At 40.6% G+C, this 10,014-nt stretch overlaps 1 protein-coding gene across 3 annotated transcripts; it reads right to left on the reverse strand.

Annotated features, from left to right (window-relative positions):
* On the reverse strand, positions 1,525 to 8,679 carry LOC8056554. Of its 3 annotated transcripts, none has more exons than XM_021457930.1 (13): positions 8,501 to 8,679; positions 7,508 to 7,613; positions 7,359 to 7,422; positions 7,061 to 7,118; positions 6,872 to 6,963; positions 6,637 to 6,786; positions 6,111 to 6,365; positions 5,638 to 5,849; positions 4,554 to 4,781; positions 3,940 to 4,083; positions 3,778 to 3,860; positions 2,200 to 2,326; positions 1,525 to 2,107 (listed from the first exon to the last, which is right to left on the reverse strand). In XM_021457930.1, exons 1-10 carry the CDS (start codon positions 8,602 to 8,604, stop codon positions 3,985 to 3,987), a joined length of 1,368 nt encoding a protein of 455 aa, XP_021313605.1. In that variant the 5' UTR covers positions 8,605 to 8,679; the 3' UTR covers positions 1,525 to 2,107; positions 2,200 to 2,326; positions 3,778 to 3,860; positions 3,940 to 3,984. The 3 variants fall into 3 exon arrangements, with proteins under 3 accessions (XP_021313605.1, XP_021313604.1, XP_002457271.1); XM_021457929.1 differs by having other exon boundaries at positions 7,061 to 7,121; XM_002457226.2 differs by lacking the exon at positions 3,778 to 3,860 and having other exon boundaries at positions 7,061 to 7,121.

Below are 10,014 nucleotides of genomic sequence, written 5' to 3' on the forward strand. Positions count from 1 at the left end.
CTCCACGTCCATTAACTCTGTTCGATTGGAACTTGCGCCACCTCGACCGCAGCAATCGGAAGCCTTTCTTTCTTTCCTGCAAGGACACGACACGAGCAAGCAGCAAGCTGTCGTCGTTTCACAGTTTCACTACTGGTACTGGAGAAGGATTGTTCACAAGGAAAAACAAGTGATGACGTGTCCTTTCCTGTCCAAACAGTGCCAGTGATATGACACCACTGCACTGGGTCTGCATCACTGCATGGCAATGAGATCCAGAGTCAAGCTTTGGCATCTCTAAATGATGGTGGTTGTTAGTTAAGTTTAGTCATGCACTTAACTACTGAGAAACCGGAATCAATCCCAGGCATACTGTTTCAAAGTAGCTGGATAGAACTTCTACAGGTAGGAGCACCTGTGAATTGTGAATTTGTGATGTGCCCTCTCCAAACGTGCACCACCATTTCTCCCCATAAGCTATTGCTATCACATCCCGACCAACACTGGTTGACCATTGAAATTACCCAAAAAGATCACTTGGACTCTCATTGACAAGTTTCAGAGAAAGATGAACAGTGGTAGAAATGTAAACAAAAAAAACGGATATAGTTTTTGACCTATGGGTGTCCATTGTTAGAACTGACTAAAAAATGGAAACATGTACTTTGCAAAAACTTTTGAATAATTTCCTTGTTTATATAACTGACTAAAAGATTCTACATTGTAAAGTGCTCAGTAAAGTTTAAATTTCTTATATGTTATGATATGTTCTTCCCTTTTTTATATCTCTTTCTAAATACAAATTTATGATGGTGTTTGCAAGTGCAACAAGAGTCACTAAATTTCAGCCTATCTTTGCCACATAAGTTGCTCAGCGCCCGTTTGCTTCCTCCTCACTCCTCATTCCTCAAGCAAAGGTGGGCAGAGCAATCCCAGGCGTCCGATGTTGGACACATGCGTCGGGACCAGATTGTTGTCTAGTCGGTTCCTTGCCTAAGAGGCTCGCAACCAAATAGAGAGAGACGCTTAAATAAAACCACTAAGTTGCACATAATCGAATTGAGTTTTAGGGTCGTATGTCTACTCAACAACTATTATGACACAAAAGTGGCTTCATTATGAATTCGAATATGAAATATAAAGTTTGCAGAGGACAAAATTTTGAGCTGAACCCACGTATTCAGCGATTACCATAGTAGACAAATAAAGATATTGTTTTCATCTAGAGAAGCACATCGGGATTTGAGGGTAGTTCCAGGTTTTGAGGGTGGTGGAATTGAGCCCTTATATTTCTTTCCGCCCTAAAAAGCAATCAGGCAAAAAGTAGTACTAGTAATATAATAGAGCTCCTAACCAACTTCTTCCCTCCCTTTTTCGTGATCTCATCAACTTTTATCATATGCAGCAGTATAAATACCTTCCTTGCTCAAGTCCAGCATAGTTAATCACTCCCGAGAAAGGCGAGCTTTGCTTTTCATTATACTTCTGTGCACAAAGAGACTTGGTTAGCAAAGATACTAATTCACAGTTTGACACAGTAGGAAGTGCAGAATGACTAGTATGAGCTGATAGTCAATCCAGTTTCTAATGGACATGTATTTTCTTCAAAAGATAAATTTATTTGTGGATCATAAATATAAGCTCATAGTCTACACACGACACTACTCTATTGTGCATCATTACATGACACTTCTATACTTGATTCCTACTACAGCCCTTTATGAGTAGGACTAACTATATAGAAAGATAACATCTCGAAGTTACTGCTTGGAGGTCCTCTTCTGGCTTATTACAACATAGCACACCTAACTGAGACATACTAGTCGCTTGCCGACATCTGCTGCGTTGTGTTTCAGGACTTGTGTTTTCTGCATCGGCATCGGCATCGGCATCGGCATACCAAAGCACGAAACTGCAAGAGATGGCTGACAGCAACATCACCTTCCAGGGTGGTCAATTTGTCCAGTAACGGATGATGACAGCAGCATCACCTTCCACTCCCAGAGCATGCCTAAGAAGCCAGACAAAAATAATTTGCAATAAACTCTGAAGCTGGCAAAAACTTGATCCATCTTGCCATGGTCCAGACCCTAAAAAATCTCTTCATCATCAAGAGTGGTGGAAGGACCTGCAGCACAGCAAAATGGTATTCAGTCGTGCAAGAAGGCATGGATGTTACTCATTTTAAGATCTGAGAGGCAAGGGCTGCCAAGAAGTGACCTGTTCTTGATGTCAGCTTCGCAGCAGCTAGGCGTGGAGAATCCATGGTGAGCATGATTGCCTTCAACCCAGCCCTCAGAAAGATAAAATACCATGATAGTTGCTGCCAGGGCAGTTGCATACTTCCCTGATGACAATGACATACCACAATTCAGTAACCTCAACTATGTTACACAACTTACATAAGCTGTCCTATTGTGCAGAAGCAGCAGAACGTAATGTGCTAGTTAATTTTTCTATACACAGCTTGATATTGATGTGACTGAGCGAGTACAGGCACATGATTTGTGCTAGCTAGAAGGACATAATTTAGTTATGCAAGCAAGTTTTTCAATACATTGTGAATAATTGATATGCACATCCATACAGCAATGGCCCAACTTCCATTTAACTCATGTGGGGGAATTAGAGAAAATATATATTGCCTTTCATTAGTCTTAACAGGTGAAAAAAAACTCAAAATCAAACCACAAAAGACAATGACAAATGAATTACAGATATCTCCAACCTATTTCTCAATGCACGGAAGCTTTCTTCATAGTAAAATTATGCCTGCTTATGCAATTATATGTGCATGCAGCAATGGCAGAAGGTCATCAACTCATCATTGGCAGAAATTTTAATTGCAGCAAGAACCTCTGAACGAGCAATCACAATAGCTGGTCTCTTGTTAGGGTTAAGTAGTAACACACACAGAACAGCTTTATTATGCAGTAAGAATCAACAATACAGCTCTTTCTAATAGTAGCTCTCTGCTCTGCAGCTTAACAAAAGGATTAGATCTACACCTCAGCAGCTAGCATTAATAAACTAATAATGTTACCCAATCTTTTTTGTAATTTGTGTCGAAAGGAAGCTGCGGTTAAAAACACTGCCAATGTACTAAAAATTTTGCAGGCTTAGAGATCTTGATGAACCCTCTACTACAAATTCCCATCGGTAAATGAGCAGTCTTAATTAACCAGGAACAACACCTCTAATCCCATAGAAGATAGTAATTCCAATGAGTAGAACATGTAGAGTATTTACAATGGAACTAGGATTTCTATTTGGGACAGACAACACTGGCTTGAATTGTAAGTTCTTCTACCCTCACAAAAACAGCACACCTTCCTTTCTTCTTTTTGTAGGGACAACAGAGTTATCACTGCTAGCAGTGATCTATATTCCATATACAGGTTCAGAAAAGTTTCCTTGTAAAGTTGTAAAAAATATGGGTTAATCTAAGCTATCTAGCAGCACAAAAAATATTACCATGATTAAGCTTAGCTCACAAGCATGGAGGCAAGAAAGCAGCAGCCTACCATGCTTATGTGTTGTCGCAGCAAATTAGTTAAGGGGCTAATGATTTACCCATGCACACTGCACTATGATCAAGATGAGTTAACTTGATTCTCCAAGGTGGTTGTCAAAAAAAAAACTTTTTACTGATTTCCGTGTTATATAAGATGGGTCTTTTGTCAACCCAATATCTCCATGCCCATGGGTTTTAACAAAGATGCTCAGGAAGACTTTGCTGCAAATAGACTGTTGCCCTAAAACATGTCAGAGTTAAAGCAGCAAACACAAGCCAGTTACCTCAATTCTTTCGTTGAAATAGTTGCACTTGAATCAAGAACACCAAATTTGATGGGTTATTACACATAGATTACATTTTAGAACTGTGCGAGAAGAATAGCAAAAATTAGAATCAAGTTCACTGAAGTTCCCTCCCATTTATTCGATACAATTGGAACTTACCTCCAGATGATACAAAACACAGACTGGAATCTTCAAAGGAACATCTTAGCGGGTTTGATTCCATCCCAAGCCGGCACCATGTTTGTTGATGGTAGGCTGTATAGGTTCTACAATACCCTTTCTGCTTTTTCCAAGGGCCTCTCCCTAAATAATTGAGGGAACGAAAAATCAATGAGAACACCACCTATTCAGAAGATCATAACCTGATAAAAGATTATGTATTTATGAAAAAAGTGGTCAATTAGAATAATTGTTCACAAAAAATAGTTCCTAATTTCTTATTGCCACTGGTAGTAAATATAAATTAGCAGCATGAAAACATCATGTTACAAAGTTATAAAAACTCACTGCAGGCTATTTTGGTAGCCCTTGTACTTGATGTATCTATCAGATCTCCAAATGAATTGAGATTAGACAGACTTTTTTTTAAATACAAACAGATTCTATGTGTCCAGGCAAAATTAGCATGGAATGAAATTTAAAAAAACAAATATCCTCACTATCTTGCAGATAGACAGAGTGGCAAACACATCATTCACTGGGGTTCTAGAATGCAAAAAACTTTTACCAATACAGACAAAGCATAAATGATAGACAGAGTGGCAAACACATGCCTCCTTCCAGCCCATGTTCTCCATTATTCTCTTAGCAGAAAGCAAGCCGCTGGAACGGAAATTCAAATCAACTGACACAGTTCCCATTGAATCAATGTCCTCGATTGATTCCTCGTATTCATCGAAATTGTTGGTGTTACTCTGCTTCTGTCCAGGCCCTACCCCTAAGCCACGATGTAGGATCCTTCTCTCGGCAGCTCTGTCCCTGTAAGCTTTTGTCTTTGGCTCCTGAAAATATAATATAAATCTCAAAACTACAGCTGATATAGAAAACACCAACACTGACTTTTATCTTTTACCAATTATGAGTGAGAACTGAGAAATAGCCATACAGTGGAACAAATCGACAAATGCTTCATTACTTTAGTTTTGAGAAAAGAGCATGGAATAATCTAACATCATTCATGAACATTTCAGTGCAGCGTTAAGAAGTATATTGACTTGCTGACTTCTGATACCAAATAGTATGGAAACAATAACAATTCAAAGACTTGTCAGGTAACTTATAATCAACTGCGTCCCTATAAAGGAAATTTGGGCTTTGTAGCCACAAGCATCAATAACTCAATAAGGCACAACTACAACCCACCAATCTGACTGTGCTCATATGCCCAACGATAGCCATGAGAATCAATAAGGCGCAAATATAGCGCTCCAACAGAGTGCCTTAAGGTGCTAGTTGTGTACTTGTGTGTATCTTTTCAAACTAATACTGCCTACTCATTGATTGCAAAACTGTATCAGGCTGCAAGCTGTATGTTACTTCACATGAGACATCAACAAGTGTTGCAAGACAAGAGCCGAGAAACCTAATAGTATCATTTCATAGGGAAATTTCTTGTGAAGAGAAAAATAGTAACTGTCTATCCAACCCACCTTGAGTTTGCGTCTAGACCTTCCACTATTGATTTAGATTATATCAGTTCATCATGAGACACAACAAACGATACATTGCACAATTGGGTTTCAATTCAAACACATATGGGGCATAAAGTCCAATGATGAATTATGAAAGTAAACATCTGCTAACAGTTTAACAATACTTTAGCAAATCGTAATGCAAAATCATTTCAGATTAACTTGCCATGGTATTAGCAGCGGAGACACTTCCCCCGATACAAGATTCATCAGTAAGAACTTCAGATTGGCACTTTGCAGTGGACTGCTTACTCAAATTAATATCAGGATTTGCATATATATCAGGAAACCCCCAATCTTTTGTTGGGTTGGAGGAGTCATATGTGGATAAAGAGGCTAAGTACTTTCTGCTAGGGTTCCTTAGCCTGTATAGCTTCCCTGATAATAAGAAAAAGTGAAAACTTGTAAGAAACAAAAACAATTAGAACTCTTAAAAGTATAGCTTTTCTAAGATTCAGGGGAAAAGGGGATTTCCCACTGGTCTATCCTAAGTGATGATATGTGCAGCAAGCCAGCAAAAGGTCATTTGATATTAGTTTCGACAAAACAAGACTTGCAAATTAGGCAGTAAAACCTACTATTTCTCCCGACATGTATAGTGACACATGCCCAGTCTTTGTAGAACCTAGCCAGTCTTACCTGTTGAAACTCGCACAAGGTCAAGATGAACTTCACGCACAGGAGCAGTCCTTAGAAGGCCACCACGAGCAGGCAGAGAAGGATGAAGCTTACTTGAACCCCTAGATAAGCACCCCACAAGCCTAACCACCGGCTGACCTTTGCTAACATGATCTTGGACCACATCCCAATCCCATATATCAATTGTTGGAGGTAAAGGTTGATCATCATTTAACCTCTCTACCTGACCATACTGAGCAAGCCATTTTTCTTCCTCTGGGGAAACATTAAATAAAACCAAATGCTAGTCAGATTTGGCACAATTTAACATGGAATAACAAAAAAAAACAGATAATCAAGATGCTGATATCTGTTAGTGCTGCACGTGTGTTATGGGCTTCACGGTACTCAGTTTTCAGATGACAGAACAAGAACATTAACATACCCAACTTACTTGGGACTAAAAGGCTTTGTTGTTGATGCTGTGATTGTTGTTATTGCTGTTGTGAACTGAGAAAATTAAGGCAGTAATAGAAGGGTTCCTCACCTTCCCCCAAAGATTCATGCACATCAGTGGAATTCTTTGTTTCCATTTCAAATTCAGTTTGCTCTGATGTAGCATCATTCAGAGATACTGAAGCACTGTGCGAGGTCAAGCTATCCAGTTTGTTCCCAGTTGTCTCAATTCCGTCTTCCTCTGGTGATTGTGAATTCATTAGTGCTGACTGTATAAACTTCAGCACCTCTCAACATAAGAAAGTAAAGTGAAAATCAATACTAACCGTTTGTATGTGTGTTCCCTAATGAACTTTCAGCATTGACTTCACTGTTTGAGTAGCCTGACAAATACAAGTTTATCAGTGTTTCCTCCATCCTATGGGAAAACAAAAAAAAAAGTTAAAAACAAGAACAAACACTAAAATTACTAATTATTAATAAAATATAAGCGAGCTAATTGATTAGGCAAGAACCATTCTGATGGCGGTCCCAGTGTTTCATTCTCATTGTCAGGTGTAGCTGTTTCCAAGCCTGCTGTTAAACATGGAAACAATTAAACAAATTGTGTTATTCTTCCAATGCCTTCCCCATCAGAGAAACTCAAAATCATACGTTTTGACCCTTCAAATTTCATTATTGTTAGTCACTGGTGTCTGAATTTAAAGATCAAATGTTCCTATTACAAGAAATAGACACTAACCAGAATCTGAAACAAGATACAGTGATTGAATATGCCGTCAAAATGCAGTTAATTTGAGTTAAGACACATACAAGAGTGTTCCAAGATATCTTGGTTGGCCTCATCATATGGATAATTTTCTGTGGGTCCATTTTCCTGTTTACGAATGTAAGATTGCAAAAGTCACTTGAGACAACAGCAAGCTGAGGAATTTGGAGGAGCTAGCTCAAGTTGTAATTACCAGATCTGTCGTCAGTGGCATGTAATTTCCATTTTTGTAGATGTAGTATTGGCCATCTCTGCTGCTGTAGTACCATCCAGCGACAGGGTCATGGTAAAAAGCAGTACTGAAAATGATAAATTCAAGTAAATACCGAAAGCATATTTTGAAACAGAACAATGCTACAGGCCATAATTGAAACAGAATTAATAGGATTAATTGGAAGAAAAATGTGCTGCACCAAGAGCCTACTATTTCCTTAATTATAATCTTTTGAACATGTTCAGTTGAACAGTATTTTGCAAGGACTCAACAGCCAAACAAGTAAGAACAAAGTGAGCATCACTTTACATCAATTTCATCGAATCTCTAAATATCTCGAGGAACAGAGAGAAGGATAATTGCATCTGATCAGTCAAAATGGACATGCACGAGGTTATGATGGTAACCCATATGATTGTCAAACGGCTCGATACACAGAACCCAACACCCACTAAATCTCACAGATTTCTCCAGTAAGCATGTACAGGTGTACAAGGCAAACATATAGTGCCACCAAAAAAAAAATCCCCATGTTCTTTCTAGACAACACTCTCTGCCTGCCATAGGAGCTAGTGCTTTTCGAGCCAACAGCAGCATATGATATCCACAGCTGAGAAAACTGAACGCCAAATCGGTACATATAGAGACATATATTAAAGTGAAAATCACAACTACGCGAAAGAACCAACCATCAATCAATTGAACAGAAAAGAAAATATAACAGGTAGGCACTCAAGCGGCAACGGGACACCTAAATCTGCAGCTTCCTTTTCATGTGTGGTCACCACGAGTTTCTACCAGCTTTCTGCCAAAACGATCATGTTCAGGCATCAGCTCGCAGCGTGGGGAGAACTGAAACCGCACGCACTAACGGAACGGGTCGCGGGAAATCCCAACCGCCTGAAGCGACCGACCGTCTGCGCGCCCAATCAGCGGAACGCTGGAGCACGTAGCGAGAAACGAAGCAGTTACCTGGCGTGGTAGTAGAGCTGGGAGTCGGCATCCCATTCGAACCCGGCTCCTGCGCCCTCCGCCGCGTCGTCGCCGGGCCCGCCGCTCCCGCCCATCGCCGCCATTCGCCGGACACCGTACGGCCTGTCCTGCGAGCTCTGGGCGTTTCTCTCTCTCCTCCGTCGTAGCGGTCCAATGGGCCGGAAAATCGTAGGGGGGGCCTCCGCAAATATGGGTCTTCCAGGCCTAGGTGGTCGTCGACCTGTGGGCTTTGATCTGTAAAGGACCACTCCAAAAAAAAACAACTGCAAAGATTAGCTGTGTGTAAGCATCGATTTACCATGGCTGGAGATGTTTCCCTTTTTTTTCTTTACCTACTACATGGGCCGTGACAATAGTTTGGTAAATTGCCGATTGGTGGTGGGATCATCAAAGGAAGAAATGGACAGCCAAAATATCAGTATCACTTATTCACTTTTTTATATGTCCCAGGGACTCTACACGGATGATTTGAGAGTTGAGACGATGAAAAAAGGTCGGTAGTGGCTCCGTTCGCTTAAGTTGTAGTATCTTTTCTCTTAGTTAGTAGTGTTTTTTATAATAAATTAATGAATTTTTAGTTATGATTTGTTAGACCAGCGAACTGACTCGAAGCTGATTCACATCAGAATTCTGAAGTGAGTGCGTGAATCATTTTCAATCCGCCGCGCCATTGCTATCCTTTCAGACTCTTCCACTTCCTCTTCCTCTCGTCGTCGAAGGCTGCATCTGCATGTGCATGGGAGATGGAACGCGATTTCGGTTTCCAGATGCATGAAGAATCCAGATGCTTCGTGTGCTTGTATAGGAATCAAACGGAAATGGGAAAAGGAGAAAAGAATCGCGTTGTGTGGAAGCTAGCCTTAGCCTGCACGCCATGTTGGTGGTTTGTTGACGTTTGAGATCCCAAATTTCCCACCCAGACAGGGCACCACAAACACAACACTACAGAAAAAGTACACGCTGAATGATGCCATCTGGCATGCGCAACACTACCGTCCTACAGAAAAGTCCAACAAATTACCCGGTTCCGGTTGTGACATTAACGGGGGCCGTTTAACAGAGACGACGATCGAACCATCAGTCTCTAGAAATCATCATGTAGATTGAGAATAATCACATCTGTAGATACATTTTCTTTCGCTAGCTTGGATGAATGAACCAGCGCAAGGAGAGAGAGAGAGAGAGCTTGTGTTCTTCTATTTGCTTATTCGAAAAGTTATAACTAGAAATACTGTTTGTTGAATATTATTAATTGACTAGTAGATTCGACTCTGCTTCTACACGAGTCAGAAATTACATTAACAAATAAAAGGGCGGCAGAGGTGTGTGTGTGGCTGTCCCCGTGGGCCGTCGCCAAGCTAGCTGCATGCATGTCTAGGAGCTTCTGGATCGTCTGAGACCGGCCGGGGCTTGATTTGAAATTTGTCCTGCTGTTGGTAGCTACTACTAGCATGCACGTAAGCACTCGTATTAACGCGGTGCATAGCGGTCGA

This window comes from Sorghum bicolor, chromosome 3 (assembly GCF_000003195.3).
Source record: "Sorghum bicolor cultivar BTx623 chromosome 3, Sorghum_bicolor_NCBIv3, whole genome shotgun sequence".
NCBI lineage: Eukaryota > Viridiplantae > Streptophyta > Magnoliopsida > Poales > Poaceae > Sorghum > Sorghum bicolor.

What these genes read in the sequence shown, in the direction of transcription:
- LOC8056554 (XM_002457226.2), bottom strand. Translation starts at nt 8,604, where the DNA reads ATGGCGGCGATGGGCGGGAGCGGCGGGCCCGGCGACGACGCGGCGGAG. An exon ending in AGGGAACACACATACAAACG is followed by an intron (nt 6,787 to 6,871) that starts GTTAGTATTGAT and finishes CACAATCACCAG; the next exon opens with AGGAAGACGGAATTGAGACA. An exon ending in GCATGAATCTTTGGGGGAAG is followed by an intron (nt 6,366 to 6,636) that starts GTGAGGAACCCT and finishes ATGTTTCCCCAG; the next exon opens with AGGAAGAAAAATGGCTTGCT.